This window comes from Beta vulgaris, chromosome 4 (assembly GCF_026745355.1).
Source record: "Beta vulgaris subsp. vulgaris cultivar EL10 chromosome 4, EL10.2, whole genome shotgun sequence".
In the NCBI taxonomy this organism is placed as follows: domain Eukaryota; kingdom Viridiplantae; phylum Streptophyta; class Magnoliopsida; order Caryophyllales; family Amaranthaceae; genus Beta; species Beta vulgaris.
In genome coordinates, this window is record NC_079205.1 from 5,355,504 (window position 1) to 5,372,449 (window position 16,946).

A 16,946-nucleotide genomic window follows, 5' to 3' on the forward strand; every position below is an offset into this window, starting at 1 on the left:
GTCGGGTTCCCTTCCATTATGTTGTCGGTTAATGAAGTAAAACCCCCCCAGATCTTTTGGTCGGCATTCTCGCCTAAACCAAAACCCCAACTCTTTCTCCCTCTTATCATTTTCCACGCTCGAGAAAAAACCCCAAAGAAAACCCCCCAAACCCATTCTCTCTCCTCCCCGTCAGACTTTCTGTTTCTCTCTCGCTCACCTGCGTCGCGTCTCGCCGGCGATTTGCCGAGCTTGTCGGAGAATCTGCGTTACTCTCTCCTTTCTCGTCCCTCTTCGCTGCTGTGCGTGCGGTGCTGCTCGCGAGCCACCGCGGTGTTGTTGTCCCTCTATTTCTCTTTCCTCCCGCAAGATATAGCTACCGGAGTTGCGCCGCTTTGCTCGCCGGTGATGTGCTGTCGCTGCCGCAGCTTTTCCCTTCCCCCTGCTTGCATCTCTCTCCCCTCTTGCTGTTAGTTGTTGCGCGGGTATGGTGGCGGTGCCACCGCTTCGCCGCCGCCACGGTGCTTCTTTGTTTTTTTCTCTCTTCACTTTGCTGCCACCGTTTGTGGTAGTGTTATAAGGTACTAAACTCAAACTTGTTTTCCATCTTTATTTGATACTTAAATTGGGTTGAATATGTTATGGATATTTTTTCTATTTTCTGTTTTAAATGTGCTCAAATTCGATATTGTTTGTAATGAATTGTGTTCATGATTTGGATTCTGAAATTGATTGCAAGCTTGCTGATGTTAAAGATTGGAACTTTGTTCTTGGGCTAATGTTTGGAGTTTCAAAATATTGGTTTAGATTATATGTTCCTCTAAGCTTGTATAAAATCAGATTTTATTGGATTCTATTATTGATACAACCTGCCTGTATCTTTATACTTGTAAATCAGTTGTACTTCGTGAGATGGGATAAATTAGGGTGCTTTCTCTTATGAGAGTTATTGTTATTGTTGAGTTAATGAAGTTAACTATGATAGAGTAAGGTTGATTGTGTTCTGGATGATTAATGTTAGTCAGTTGGTGAATATAAAAAGGAATACAGAATTGTGCTAATAACATAGAGTTAGTTTGGAGTAGTTTGATAGCTCATAAGTCTAGTAGTGATTTGAACATTCCTTTTGGTTGATGTGTTGAAATTTGATATTGAACCTATTTGTTTAATTCAGATTTAATTGATAGTATCAAGATAGCGTAATTCTGGTTATACATGGGTATACTTGATGATGTTGTTAATATTGTTATGGATATGTATTGGATTGACTTATAACATAATTGTTTAGTTAATAATTTGTAATTAAGTACTTTGATTACAGGATTGAGATTATATTCGTTATTAAACGAGAGTACCTACTAAGATGTATTAATGGATTAAAGAGTTAATATCTAAAAGAGCATAATATATGATTGAGGTTGTTCAATGAGTTGAGTATCATATGAATTAGACTTTAAGTGTGGATTTAACTTAATTAGTAGTCTCACATGAAGGCGAAGAGAGGATTAACTAATTACGACTAATAATATGAAGAGTATGAAAGTTAGATTACTTAATTATGGATTAGATTAGTGAAGATGTGTTTGATAAAATATTTTAGTTGGATAACTATAAAGAGAATAATATAATAAAGCGATGTTGATTGATTAGAATTGAGTTTGTAAGATTACTTAAGTGCAAGTTTGTGGATTACTTTAAAGTACTTTGAGTTATACAATTAAATGACTTCTAATTAGAAGGGAGGTTGACTCGCTGTACTAAGTAAGAATATGATCCATTAATGGTTGGTATTTATAATAGTATTAGAATCGAACTTACGAGATAACATGGACCATAATTGATTAGGTCTAATCAACCTTTGTTTCATGAATCTCGACTTGTGGAATCTACGCTAACTCTCCTTAGTTAATTCTAAGAGAGAGACTTATTGTAATTGTTGATGGTGTTTGATAACGGTTATTTTCATTATTGAGATGAGTCTACATAGATATCGGTGAAGTGAAAAAGAATATAAACTATCTATATGCAAAAGTATGTGATGTGTGAAATCGGGTTAGTAACTCTCGCTAGTTAATTCTAGCTGAGAGACCTATTGTCACTATGGTGGGGTATTTTACAGAATATGATTGCTTACTTGTGTGGTAAGTATGTTTTGTAATTGTAATTGAGTTGAATCGAAATGCATAACTATATTGGCCTCGAAATACTTAAGCGATTATAACTCTCTAAGAAGAAGCCTTGCTTGTTGTTCAATGATTGTCAAGGATTACTATAACTATGGAATAGTTCTAAGAATGGCGATTAAATTATGAACAATAATCGAAAGGAAGCTGAAAGGGGAAAGTAGCCTCGTCTGAGTCGACGGATGAGGTGACATGAACAATGCCCCATGGACTGTGAACCTTGGGGGCCCCACAGAGAAACCTGCCCATTGCTCTGTGGGGCGATAATCGGGCGTTATATCAGGTAATGTGAAACCTGTGGATAGGTGATGAAATCAGTGGAAAAATGTACTCCGGACTAGTCGCGGTTATTGGCCAAAAGTAAAACGAATGGTTGGGTGACGACCCTTACTGTCGGAGTGTAAGCTTTGTCTCCTCTGCCGCGTTCTCTTTTCCCCTGGTTAAAAGGAATGTTATCTCAGAGTATGAAAGTTATATCGATAATGGATTCCCGATAAGGAATCGTATCGTGGTAAGTTGTTTCGATATTGGATTCCCGATAAGGAATCATAATAGGTAAGTAGTGAATGTTTATTCAGTATATGAATATGAATATCGATATTGGTTTCCTGATAAGGAGGCATATCATGGTAAGTGATACTAACATTAGATTTCCGATAAGGAATCGTATCTTGTTGTGTGGATTCCCGATGAGGAATCGTATCTCGTTATTGGATTCCCGATAAGGAATCGTTATGATGAAAGTTGTTGTGTTATTTATTGCCTTTGTGTAGGACGGTATAGGAGAATGATTGATAGAGTATGAAAACATAAGTTTGGATTTCTTATAAGAAATCAATTAAAGGAAGTAAAGTGTATTATTTATATCAAAGTTGGTAAACCCATATTCCTTATAAGGGATTGTGATATGTTGAAAGGTTAACTAATCGGTTTCTATATAAGATATATCAGTTACAAGATTGTTTGGAGTTACGTTGTTGGGTTTACTTTTATGTGAATGACGATGTAGTAGAAAAGGAACAATTAGATAAAGATGTATAAGTATGTTGTCAACATGAGTTGATGTGATGCATGTTATGACAATGTGATTATGTTGACTGCTGAGTCGTTTTCAAGTAAAAGCCACCAAAGCATGTGTTACTCTTGTTTAGGGGTTTAGTACTCAGCTTTGCTGATGCGTGTACGTTGTTTTGTCATTTCTGTGGCCTGTCACTTGGTGGGTGGCAGTATCTTATATGTTTCAGGTTGAAGCGTGAGTTATTCTTTTGCAAGCTGAAGCGGATACGAGATGGTGCAGTATTATATTTGTTATTGAAGTGAGGACGCTCCACTTGTAATAGTTAATCGTTTATTTATTTTTAATAATCTATTTCTTTATTTAAGAATCGTTAGCTAGTGCTCCTGATTCTCTGTTGGTTGTTGCTCCGCGAAAGCGTTGAGGTTGTTCAGCTTTGGGATTTGGAAATATTTTATAAATTGAAATTGTAACAGGTTCATATTATTTTTCGCTTTAGCGTTGTCCTATTTTCAAAGGAAATTCTGCCGAATTTTCTGTAGAAATTTATGGGAATAGAGTCTGAGAATCAGAGCGTAGTTGCAATAGTTAATTAATTTGAATAGAGTTGGGAATTGAGTTCCACACTCTCCGATGTAGTTTGGTGAATGTGATGGTAATAGTTCGGGTTGTCTCGACTAGAGTCTCTTTCGCTGTGCTTAATCCTCTGTAAGCTGGTCGGGAGAATCCGGGCTGTTACGGCTACTTTAACTAACACTGTGCAAGTTTTGGCAGCTAAAGTTGATCGGTTGAGTACTGGATCAATAGCACCTGTTTGTGAGATTTGTGAAGTGCAAGGTCACTCATTTGATAAGTGTCAATACAATACCATGGGAGCGGTAACTGAGCAAGTTAATGCCCTCCTAAACACAAACACAAGACCATAAAATAACCCATATTCAAACACATATAACCCAGGTTGGAAGAATCATCCAAACTTCTCTTACAAAAATAACCAACCTCAACCTTCACACACAAATTAAACTTCTCCCAACCACCCGATTTCCAACAAAGGCCACCATTCAACTCCTCATCCTCAACATCCAACCTTGAAACCATCATAGAGAATTTAGCTTCTTCTCAAGCAAGGCAAATTGAATATCAAGCGAAGCAGAATGACTTTTTCAGCAACTCCCTTCAACAAATTCATGCTCATAATAAAATGATGGAAAATCAGATGACCCAACTTGCTCAACAAATCAATCATCTCTCAAAACCTTCAGGCCAACTTCCAGGGCAAACCGAACCAAACCCAAAAGGGTATATCCATGCTATCTCATTGAGAAGTGGTAGAGAATTGCAAGATCCCTATAGGAAGATGAATGACCAAAGGAAGAGTGTAAAAGAGTCCAAAAAGCCGAGTGAAGAAGATCAAGGCGAAAAAGTGTTGGAAGAGGAAGCTAAGGAGACTGAGAAAAAGGAACTTGTTGTCATACCTATTGCACCATACAAGCCACCTATTCCATTCCCTCAAAGATTGGCACAAGCAAAGCTAGAGAAGAAGTATGAGAAGTTCCTTGATATTTTGAAGAAGTTGCACATTAACATCCCTTTCTTGGATGTTATCTCAGATATGCCTTTTTATGCTAAGTTTTTGAAAGGCATGCTTTCCAACAAGAGAAATATTAAAGAGAATGTCATTGTTTCACTAACAGTTGAGTGTAGCGCTATTTTGCTAAACAAGTTTCCAAAAAAGCTAGGAGATCCAGGCAGTTATTCTATTCCTGTTAAGCTTGGTGATATTGAGATCAAGAATGCCTAATGTGATCTTGGGGCAAGTGTCAGACTCATGCCCTTGTCAATCTGCAAGAAGCTCAATATGGGTGAATTGAAATCCACACGCGATAGCAAGTTGATCGATTAATTAAATAAGAAATAGGAGTTAGCAATCCATTTTGTTGGTACCATCCAAAGGAATCCAATTCAATTGTTTACTTTTTTGAATTATTCTATTTCTATTCAATATGATTCAACCAGAGGTCGTATAATTTATAGACTCCGCAACAAGGATTCGAACGATTAGGCAGTTTTTCAACTTCAACACTCCTTTCTCCATGAATACAATTTGAGATTCAAAATATCAAGAAACTTATTTTCTTCCAATAAATAAATTAAAAATTAAAACAAGGAATAACAAATATGAAAATAAGGGCTTCCGTTCGTAAAATTTGTGAAAAATGTCGACTGATCCGTAGACGGGAACGAATTATAGTAATTTGTTCGAACCCAAAACATAAACAACGACAAGGATAATCATCCTACTATACGAAAAACTAAAAGGAATTTTCTATAAGAAAAGAAGTGCTAAAAGATTGAATTGATGTAAAAAAACGGAAGGCTTTGTTTTGACATGAAATGGATATATCCATAGATCTTTGACTCATATTTATGAGATAATAAAATATGGCAAAAACCTATACCAAAAATTGGTTCACGTAGAAATGGACGTATTAGTTCGCGTAAAAGTGCACGTAAAATACCAAAGGGTGTTATTCATGTCCAAGCAAGTTTCAATAATACCATTGTGACTGTTACAAATGTAAGAGGTCGCGTGGTTTCTTGGGCTTCTGTCGGTACTTGTGGATTCAGGGGTACAAAAAGAAGGACACCATTTGCGGCTCAAACCGCCGCGGAAAATGCTATTCGTACAGTGGTGGAGCAAGGTATGCAACGAGCAGAATTCATGATAAAAGGTCCTGGTCTCGGAAGGGATGCAACATTACGGGCTATTCGTAGAAGTGGTATACTATTAAGTTTCGTACGAGACGTAACCCCTATGCCACATAATGGCTGCAGACCTCCTAAAAAAAGACGCGTGTAGAAATAAGAATTGAAGAGATTTCAAGAGAAATAAATGATTCAAAGATATGATCAATTTTGTAAAATATTACTATGGTTCGAGAGAAAATAAGAGTATCTACTCGGACACTTCAGTGGAAGTGTGTTGAATCAAGAACAGATAGTAAATGCCTTTATTATGGGTCATCGAAAGAACAGGTTCAAAATCACGATCAATTCCTTTTTCAAATCCTGCTGCAGCTGCACGAGCCCTTCCCGCATGCCACAAATGACCTACGAATAGGAAGAATCCTAGAACAAAATGAGAAGTAGCTAACCAACTTCTAGGAGAGACATAATTGACTGCATTGATCTCGGTAGCTACCCCGCCCACAGAATTTAAAGAACCTAAAGGAGCATGAGTCATATATTCTGCTGAACGTCGTTCTTGCCAAGGTTGTATGTCTTTTTTCAACCGACTCAAGTCCAAACCATTTGGACCCCTTAGGGGTTCTAACCAGGGAGCGCGCAAATCCCAAAAACGCATAGTTTCTCCCCCAAAAATCACTTCTCCAGTCGGAGAACGCATTAGGTACTTACCTAAACCGGTAGGTCCTTGAGCGGATCCCACGTTAGCCCCAAGACGTTGGTCTCTAACTAAAAAGTAAATGATTGAGCTTGAGAAGCTTCTGGTCCAGTGAGCCCGTAAAACTCACTAGGATAAGCAGTATTATTGAACCAGACAAAGCAACAAGCAATGAAACCAAAGACAGATAAAGCAGCCAAACTATAAGACAAATAAGCCTCTCCTGATGACCAGACAAGCGCGCGGCGAGCCCATGCAAAAGGTTTAGTTAAGATATGCCATATTCCACCAAGTATACAAATGGAACCTATCCATACATGCCGTCCGATTATATCTTCCAAATCATCCACACTAACAATCCACCCTTCTCCTCCAAAAGGTGATTTTAGTAAATAACCAAATATAATACTTGGACTAAGGGTAACGTTGGTAATTTTTCTTACATCTCCGCCTCCTGGAGCCCAGGTATCATATATGCCCCCAAAATAAAGAGCCTTAAATACTAGAAGAAAAGCGCCTATACCTAACAAGATTAAGTGAATGCCAAAATTGTGGTCATTTTATTTCTACCTTTCCACACATAACCGAAGAATGGAAAAGATTCTTCAAGAGTCTCAGGGCCCAGAAGTGCATGATAAATACCACCAAAGCCCAATACGGCCGATGAAATTAAGTGAAGTACTCCAGATACAAAGTATGGAAAAGTATCTATAACTTCCCACCGGGGCCTACCCCCCAACCTAAACTAGCTAGGTGGGGAAGTAAAATTAATCCTTGTTCATACATCGGCTTCTCTGGTACGAAATGAGCCACTTCAAATAGGTTCATTGCTCCAGCCCAGAATACGATTAATCCAGCATGGGCTACATGAGCTCCAAGTAGTTTACCGGATAAATTGATAAGTCGAGCATTCCCGGCCCACCAAGCGAAACCGGTGGTTCGTAAGGTGCTTCTTTCGGAGTTAAACTGCCATTTGTCCATATTTCGAGAAAAAGTATCTCTTGTTTTTCATTCCCATTTCCATAAGAATGAATACTATGATTCACGTTTCGAACAGGCATGAATAAAGCATCTATAGGATAACTTCCGTCTTGGAAAGTTATTTGGCGCTTTTATATGATATCCGCGATTTCTCTCGAGTTGTAATCCAATACACAAATCAATTGGTTCCGTCAAGCTAGCTATATGCTGTGTATTGTCAACTATTTCTACATAAGGTGGTAAGATGATATCTTGAGCAGTTACACACTCGGGGCCCCTAACGAAAATAGACGCCTCACAAGTTCCATATAGATTACTTCTCAATACTATTTCTTTCAATCTCATTAAAATTTCGTGTACTGATTCTTGAATACCTAATATGGTCGAGTATTCATGTGGTATTTTCTCAGATTTTGCACGTGTGATACATGTTCCTTCTATTTCTCCAAGCAACGCTCTTAGCACCGCAATGCTTATTGTATCACCTTGACCTTTCATAAGTGGAGAGAGAATTTATTTTTAAGAGCGGAATTCCTTTCCATGGATAATTACGACTTCGGAAAGGAAGATTTAAGAAATGAGTTCTCATGATTTTTGCTCGAGCCGGATGATGAAAAATTATCATGTCCGGTTTCTTTGGGTATTGAATCGAATCTATAAAAATTCACCTATCCTAATAACAAAAAAAAAACCTGACTTGAATGATCCTGTAATAATTAGAAGTGTTACTGATAATAATGATCCGCATAAAAGAGCTGCATAACTCAATACCATCATACTTACATGCATCATTAACCACTGGGATTGGAAAGCATGTACTAATATTGCGGATTGATGCATTTCAGTTAACAGACCTGACGTAGCAAATCCTTGGGTAAAAATAGCACTTGGTGCAGTTATTGCACTTAAAGAATTTTTCTCTTTTTTTTAAAAAATATGGAATCATATGAATAAGGTAGAAACTCCAGGAAAGGAAGATTAATGATTCATATAAATCACTTAATGGGAAATGCTTCCAATAAACCCAACGAGTCACTCCTTACAACTAGCAGATAGAACAGTTAAGTTCCCCCTTGGCATCCTTGAAGATAATGTTCCTCTTAGAGTCGAAAATTTTTTCATTCCACAACAAGAATCCGCCTCTTTAGCGTCAGAATTTAGCGTCCGACGATATAAGCGGACGGTAAATTCAAAATTAGCGTCCGACTAAAGACAGATGCAAATTAGCGTCCGCTTTCTGAAATTTAGCGTCCGTTCTTGTAAACTGACGCTAATTAGCATCCGTTTAGATAAAATACCGTCCGTCGGACGGACGCTAAATAAGAGGTATAAAAAAATAAAAAAAAACCTCCAGTCGACCAAATTATCAACCCTTACCCACGCTTCTCTATTCCTCACTCTCATCTCACGTTTCTCTCTCTTCCTCACTCTCACCTCACATTTTGGTGCTCTCTCTCTTGTAGATCTCACGAAATCAGGTATTTATACTCAGATTTAACTAATAAATTTGTTTTTTTAGTTTTGATTGTTGATTATGTAGTTTATTTTCTCGATTTTCTTTGTTTTTTTAATTTCGTTTTGCATTTTCTTGTTCTTGGTTTTTCGGTTTTTCCTAGATCTGAATTCCCTAATATTTTTTAATTTTTGTTGTTTTTCGATTTTTCTGTATTTTTTTGAGTTTTCGGTTTTATGAGATTCTGATTTTGTGTGTTTATATTTTCGATTTGGTTATTCAATTTTTCAATTTCGCGATTTGGGTTTTTTTGTCTTTGGTTTTTCGGTTTTCATCTTTTGGTTTTTCTGATATTTTGAGTTGTTTCTTGTTTTATGAATGTTTTTCCAGATCTGGTTTTTGGGCATCATTTTTCGTTTTTTGCTGGTTTCCTATACACTCTCATGGTTTGACTATGATGCATATATGAAGGGAGCAAGAAACTATAGGAATAAGCATCAGTGGACTAGCGCATTAGATGCTTAGTGAGGAGAAAAGTAACCATGACTATCCCATTGAAACATATAAAAAGCTAAAAGTTCTGCATATTGAATCATAGAAGGTATATGGTGATATTTAGGTTTCAGTTTACAACTTCTGTAATAATATATACTTAAAAAAATGATTTTATAAAATTTGGCAGCCCTAGTAAGTTATTGGAGTACTCTGTATTTCAAAAACTTGAAAATTTTCATTCTCCTATTTAAAACTTTAAGTAATAAAATTCTAAGCTGCTGTCAATATGACTAGATCTTGATTTCGGAATTGGAGTTGCTTTTATACAAAGGCAATATCTTATGGGCGCAATAATGGAGTTTGATCGATAATTGTTTGAAATGTTTAAGTATAATGTTGTTGGATACATATGGGTGTTAAATTTAGTGGTTTTGCTTTGAATTGCCTTGTTTCAGTTATCTAGGCACTATATTAACAATAGTTATGCTTTAGGTGGAACTTTCATCTTCCTACTGCTGCATGTGCCTATAATTTGCTTGCATAACTTTTACCCTTGTGTTTTCATTTTGGAGTTTACTTTTTGTCTTTACTTTTTGGATGTGAGATAAGAAACCCTATTTCGTTCCAAGTGCAAAATGAAGTTGGTTTAAGGCTCATTTAAATGCCAATTTTCAGCTATTTTGGTTTACGATTATAAGTCATTTGATATAGCTTGTATAGTTAACTTAAAGTTAGTCATAATTACATTAATCATGTTTAACTTTAATAGTTGGTAACATAAAAACTGAGCTAAAGGAAAGAACTTTTTGATTTTGTGGGTTTTTGGCTAACTGTATTGGTTCCACAAGAGGCAATGTTGTGAGGTTTCTATTAATCATAGTGATTGGAGGGAGTAGCATACTCAAACCATTGTCCTTCTCTACGTTATGGGATAGGGGGATGTGATTCTACCATGTTTAATCTTCTTAATCTTGCTGCTTCTGCCATATGGATTAATTTTCTCTTATCTTCCAGGTCAGACGTGTCTTGTGTTCTGCAAGACCTGTAGCAATTCAAACATCTGTTAATCCCACTACATCAGATCAGGATCCGCTTTGTATTGGCTGACATGTAACAGTCCTTTACAACTTTGAAAATATTGGCTTGGCAAGCTGAATGTCTGATACATATCTGCTGATGTTTAATTTTATGGCTTCTGCTCTGCTCATTACCTTGTTACCTAAATTGAAAATATGGTTACTGTCTGGTCAAACAAGATTAATTTTATTTTATATCTCTGTAAAAGGCTCAGCTATGGCAGCTTGCTCATAGGACAACTGCTCTTCCACTTGGGCGTGGAGCATTTACTCTGGCAACCTCGTGCACCCTTTTAACAGAGGTACTTTCGATTCCTCAAATTTTGTTGTCTTGCTGTTATTTGTGATATTCATATCTATTTATCTATGGTGAAGATACACTAAGCTTGTAATTCCATCATGTGCTTTTGAAAGTGGTTTCTGTTTGTTCTTTCTTCTTTTTTTGGTGGGGAGGGGGGGTGGTGGTGGTGGTGCCTCCCCCTTTTTAAGTAGATAGTTCTTGTTTATGACACTGAATTCTTTCGCAGGCACTCATCGTACCAAAGCTTGTTTTGGCTGGAAGGTTGCCTGCTCAGCAGAATGCCACTGTACGCTGTGACATGTATTTAATTTTATATTTTTTTATCGCCAAACTCAAGCTTTGTTTCTATTAATATTTTTGAAGAACATGGGGATAGTATGCTAAATAGTACATCACCTTTTAGATGTTTATGCTGTATGAATTTTCCTAAGAAAATGTTGATTAGCTGTTATCTTTGCTTGTTGAGTGTCAACAGATGTGTCATTGTCTCATTTATGCTATCTTGAAGTTACTTTTCATGTCTCTTTTGGGCTGTTCTTTGAGCTTATGGAAACGATCTCTTTTGAAGCACATGATAAGTAAGAGCTGAAGTTTTCTTTGATATGTCTGTGGTGATGAAATGTCTTAACATTTCTCATCTAGGAAGACCTAGTGAATAGCTGCATATTGATTAATTTCATAGCTACTCTACTCTCCAGCAGATAGCAAAGTACATTATTGCTATACGAGGGACACTAATGTTTGCTTTAGTCTATGATGTGTCACATTTCAGTTTCTCTTAGTTTTGTAGTTTTTGTCTTGTTGCTCTCTATTTTGTACGGAGAGCGCATCTGTTCTCATTGATGTACAAATTTTATGTTCAGGCGTGCTGGTGTCATATGGCTCATTCATCTGAGGCTGTACTGTGTATACTACAAGTTGATGCCTTGACAGAAGATGACAAAAAGTTTATGAGATTTGTATTAGATTTTGTGGCTCAAAATATTTAGTTTTGTTCCAGATTTTTGTTGTGGAGTTTAAATTAGTGTACATGTAATTATATGAGATTTGTATTAGATTTTGTTATAAGTATACTAGATTTTAGTTCTATAATTATTTTTTCACTTGTATCTACATTTATTATCAATAATAATTGAATTGATTAATTTGTTTGCCTTAATAAAAGATGGTATTTGCATTATTTCATTTCTTATTACATTTAATATCAATTAAGTAAAAGAAAAAGCTCCCCTCAAAAAAAAAAAAAAAAAAAAAAAAAGCTTTCTGTGGAAACAGTCGCTAATTAGCGACTGCCAAAGCCATTAGCGACCGCCTATGTGGTCGCTAATTAGCGACTGTTTATCACAGTCGCTAATTAGCGACTGCCTAGGCAGTCGCTAATTAGCGTCTGCCTCTGGCGGTCGCTAACTAGCGACTCCCAGGTATGCGGTCGCGAAATCCGAAATATCGGACGCTAAATATTTAGCGTCTGCTCATCGGACGCTATTTGGAGAATTAGCGACCAAGGGTTTTGCATCCGCCGTTTAGCGTCCGCCGACGGACGCTAATATATTTAGCGTCCGATTTTTGCGGACGCTAAAGGTTGACATTCTTGTTGTGTTCCATGTGATTTTGTTGTTATGGAAATGGAAGAAGATGCAAACGTTCCGAAGCCATAATTTATATGAAAAAGGGAAAAATCACCTTTGAAATAGGTAATGAGAAGATGGAGTACACATTCACAAACTCCAGGGCTTCCCCATCTATTGGAGAAATTGTTGATAGAGTGGATGTTTTCAATGAGGATGTTGACCCTTGAGTTTTGAAGATGACCTAACCACAAAAGACATAGTATATTTTATTTATGTTATTGCAAGGTAATTCATGCTCGAGCTAAGAGAATACTTGATTGAAGATTAAAGCGGAGAATTAATCAAGATCGAAGTAAAGATGTTCGAGAAATGAAGAATCAAGCATGGAATGAAGATTAGAATACATTAGGGTATTTATTAATCTTCTTGTTAAGGTTGAGTAATAGCTTTATTAAGTTCGTGGTGAATTCTCAAAGGAACTTGGTTCTGTTCCCATGAAAGGAACAGACCTGGCACTATAGGAACAAGGCTTAGGAACAAGACTTAATAATTAGGGAACAAGACTTTAAAACTAATTTAGGAACTCTAAGTGACTAATATTGTGCGCCTAAGTAATTGTGTGCCCAATATAGTTGTTAGAGTTTTTAGGGATAATTTGACTAAGATCCATATTTTAGGAAGTTAGTTTATGTTTGTTAGGAAAAGATTTTATGATTTTAAAATAACTGATTTTCAAATCTTATCTTTTTAAAATATATATTTTATCTTTTATATTTTATTTAAAAGATTTAGTTTTCGAAAAATATTATTTCCGGTTTTTAAAATGTTTCGGATTTTTGAAATAAAAACTGTTTTCCGGTTTTTAAAAAGATTTGAAAAAGATTTTTCCTAAAAACTAGCTAAAGATTTTTATTTATTTATTTCCTAAATTCTAGTTACACGCCTAAAGATTTACTGCTCAAGTTTATGAGTTAGTGGATTTAGTGGCTTAAGTTAATTATCCTCCAAGTATTTAATTAAATTAAATAAGATTAATTATTCTCCAAGTTTGCAAAACCACGTTTTGTTACTGCTTCTATGAAGTGAAGTATGGGATTAGTGGATGTGTACATGACTAGAATAAATTAATTTAATTTAATTAATTAATTAAATCATGGAGAACATGTGATAATGGTCTAAGTTAGTGGAAATCATGTCTTGTCTTAAAGTCTATAAATAGGCGCCTAATTCATTTGAGAAAATTGTGTCTGACTTAGTTAATTTGTCTTAAGTTATCTAAAGTGTCAGTGCCTTTCCTTAAGAGAATTCATACTTACATTAATCGAGTTTTATTACTCTTCCATTGTTTACAAAGTGTATTTTTGGAAAAAGGGTTTGAGTGAACTCTTGTAAGTGTGAGAAAGCTTTGAGTGAAGAAAGAGAAAGAGAAAGAGAAAGAGAAAGAGAAAGGAACTTCGAGTGAAGTTTGAGAGAAAACGTCAGTTGTTGGGAACTGTCGTTGGGAACTTGAGTTGAGTGACTTAAGTTGAGAATCGAGAGAAAAGTAATAGGTTGTAATCAGAGTTGTTTTGGCCTATTATAGTGGAAAGTTGTTTAAAATCCCTTGTGGTCGAGGTTGTTTCTTCCTACTAGGCCTAGGAAGTTTTTCCTCGTAAAATCTCTCGTGTTCCCATTGTTTGTTCCCAAGTTTACTTTTAATTCCGCAAAAAGTAGTGCTTATTCTCTCACTATAATTCACCCCCCCTCTTATAGTGCTCATATTATACAACAATTGGTATCAGAGCGGGAACTCTAATATTCAGGAAACCCTGTTGAGTTCAAGATCTTGAAAAATATGAATACTAGAGAGAAACTGGAAGAAGGGTACTCTACGCAGAGGCCACCAATGTTCAATGGTAAGTTTTACACTTACTGGAAGAACAGAATGGAGATCTTTATCAAAGCCGACAATTACCAGGTATGGAGAGTCATAGAGGTAGGTGATTTTGAAGTCACTACCACTAATGACAAGAATGAGGTAATTCCTAAATCTATATCTGATTTTGATAAAGCTGATTTCGAAAAGATGGAAATTAATGCTCTTGCTATAAAATTGCTTCATTGTGGTCTTGGTCCTCATGAACACAATCGTGTCATGGGATGTAAAACCGCAAAACAAATTTGGGATCTTCTTGAAGTCACTCATGAAGGTACGAGTGAAGTTAAGAGATCAAAAATAGATCTTTTGATGAACCAATATGAACTTTTTCAAATGAAATCAAAAGAGTCTATCCAAGACATGTTTACACGCTTTACTAATATAATTAATGAGCTAACATCTCTTGGTAAAGTGATTACATCTGAGGAACAGGTACGAAAGGTCCTAAGGAGCCTTCCTAGGGATCGTTGGATGGCTAAGGTAACTGCCTTCAGGAAACTAAGGACTTTACTAAGTTCAATTTGGAACAACTTGCTGGTTCCCTCATGACTCATGAGTTGCAATTGGACAATGAGAATGGAGACATGTCCAAGCAAAAGTCGATTGCCTTAAAAGCTGATGAAAGTGAAGGCTCAGAAACAGATGAAGAAGAATCTGCTCTCATGGTCCGAAAATTCAAAAGAATGTTTAGGAACATGAAGAAAGTGATTACAAAGGTAAGAATAAGAAATATTCTAACAAACTTGTTTGTCATAAGTGTGGCAGTTCTGAGCACTTCATCAAGGATTGTCCCCAATGGGAACAAGAAAAAGGCAAAGGAAGGGAACAGAGCAGAGATAGGAACAAAGAATACAAAAACTCCTATACTCGATCTGACATGAAGAAAGCTATGGTTGCTGCATGGGGAGACTCTGACTCTGAGGAAGAAGATGATCCTCAACCAAATGAGGAGACTGCAAACTTCTGTCTTATGGCTCTTGACAATTCCGAATCTGATGAAGAGATTGAATCTCTTGAGGCAAGTCTAGACACCATCAAAACTCGTCTTAATTCTTTAAGTAAAGAAAAATTATTTGAGTTTATTGTTGACGCTGTAAATGATTGCAAAGATGAAACCATTAAACTAAAACAATGTCAAATGCTTTAAGTGTAGCAAAGGAACATACCTCTTGGCTTAAAGTGTTCGAGTTGATATTGAGAAAAGATTTTTCGAATTGTTTGACAAAAATCTTAAATTAAAAGAGGATTTCGAAAATCTTAAAAATGAGAACTACTTGTTGAGCTTGAGTTGTCACAACTAAAAGAGTTTGTTCCTGAAGTAAGTTCATTTGACATTAAGTCAGTTCCCTTGCAAAGTTTCAAATCTGAAATAAACGAATTGAAAAATCATGTTTCATTTTTGGAAATTGAAAATAAGGAACTTGAGGGGAACTGACCAAATGAGAAATGAAAAGAAAATGCTACCTATTCCAAACTGGATTAAGAACCCTCAAACAAAACGAACTGAAGGTCTTGGTTTTAATCACAAAAAGAAATTTGAAAAACCTAAAAAGAGAGTTGATTTACCAAGTGATAAAGTTTGTATGTTTTGTGGGAACACTGGTCATTTTAGGAACTCTTGTCCTAAAAGACTTGGTCGCATCAATGAGAACTTGGAAACAAGTAAAGTAATTTGGAAAAAGAAATCTATTGTTCCTGAAGGAAAGGAACCCAAGAAAGATTGGGTTCCTAACTCTAACAATTAGTTTTCTTGCAGGTTGGAGTGAGGGGGAACAACACATGGTACCTAGACAGTGGTTGTTCTAAGCATATGACTGGAGATAAATCAAGATTTCTCTCACTCTCAGCCTACAATGGTGGAAGTGTGACTTTTGGTGACAACAAGAAAGGTAACATAGTTGCCATGGGCAAAGTTGGTAAGTCATCGTCACATTCCATAGAAAATGTGTTTCTAGTTGATGGATTAAAGCATAACTTGTTAAGTATTCCCAATTCTGTGATAGAGGGAACTGTGTGAAGTTTAATAGTGAAAAATGTTTGATAGTCAACAATAGCACAAAGGATATCATTTTGGAAGGAACAAGGAAAGGGAACACATATGTTGTGGATCTCAACCTTGTTCCCAAAAACAAATTCACATGCCTTAGTGTTATTGATGATGATTCATTCTTATGGCACAAGCGTCTAGGTCATGCTAGCTTTTCCTTGCTTGACAAACTGCGTTCTAAAGAACTAGTTTTAGGTTTACCCTCTACTAAGTTTCATTTAGATCATGTTGTGATGCATGCGCAAAAGGCAAGCATGTTAGGTCCTCTTTCAAGTCCAAAATGTGGAGTACCACAAGACCTTTAGAGTTAATACATATGGATTTATGTGGACCTATGAGGATACAAAGTAGGAGTGGAAAGAAATATGTGTAGTAATTGTAGATGACTTCTCTAGATTTACTTGGGTTATTTTTCTTTCTAGCAAGGACGAGACTTATGATGAGTTCCTTGTCTTTGCAAAGAAAGTACAAAATTTGAGTGGTCATAAGTTACTTCACCTTAGATCCGACCATGGTAAAGAGTT

General features: G+C 36.3%; 1 protein-coding gene, 2 long non-coding RNA genes and 2 pseudogenes across 5 annotated transcripts; 3 read left to right on the top strand and 2 right to left on the bottom strand.

Annotated features, from left to right (window-relative positions):
* The first annotated feature begins 6 nt into the window (after nt 1–6).
* On the top strand, nt 7–3,675 carry LOC130591033 (uncharacterized). The gene is made up of 2 exons (XR_008968916.1): nt 7–560; nt 3,390–3,675. It is a non-coding gene; the product is annotated as an uncharacterized LOC130591033 (long non-coding RNA).
* Nucleotides 3,676–4,378: 703 nt separating this feature from the next.
* On the top strand, nt 4,379–4,978 carry LOC125496844 (uncharacterized). The gene has a single exon (XM_057393924.1). It carries the CDS (start codon nt 4,379–4,381, stop codon nt 4,976–4,978), a length of 600 nt encoding a protein of 199 aa, XP_057249907.1.
* Nucleotides 4,979–5,923: 945 nt separating this feature from the next.
* Nucleotides 5,924–7,522, bottom strand: LOC125496843 (photosystem II CP43 reaction center protein-like; annotated as a pseudogene).
* LOC130591038 (DNA-directed RNA polymerase subunit alpha-like) lies at nt 7,444–8,068 on the bottom strand (annotated as a pseudogene).
* An 815-nt stretch (nt 8,069–8,883) lies between these two features.
* LOC104885195 (uncharacterized) lies at nt 8,884–12,031 on the top strand. Of its 3 annotated transcripts, none has more exons than XR_007273171.2 (5): nt 8,884–9,039; nt 10,524–10,619; nt 10,795–10,887; nt 11,113–11,186; nt 11,750–12,031. It is a non-coding gene; the product is annotated as an uncharacterized LOC104885195 (long non-coding RNA). The 3 variants fall into 3 exon arrangements; XR_788843.4 differs by having other exon boundaries at nt 11,113–11,172; XR_007273170.2 differs by having other exon boundaries at nt 11,113–12,031.
* The last annotated feature ends 4,915 nt before the right edge of the window (nt 12,032–16,946 follow it).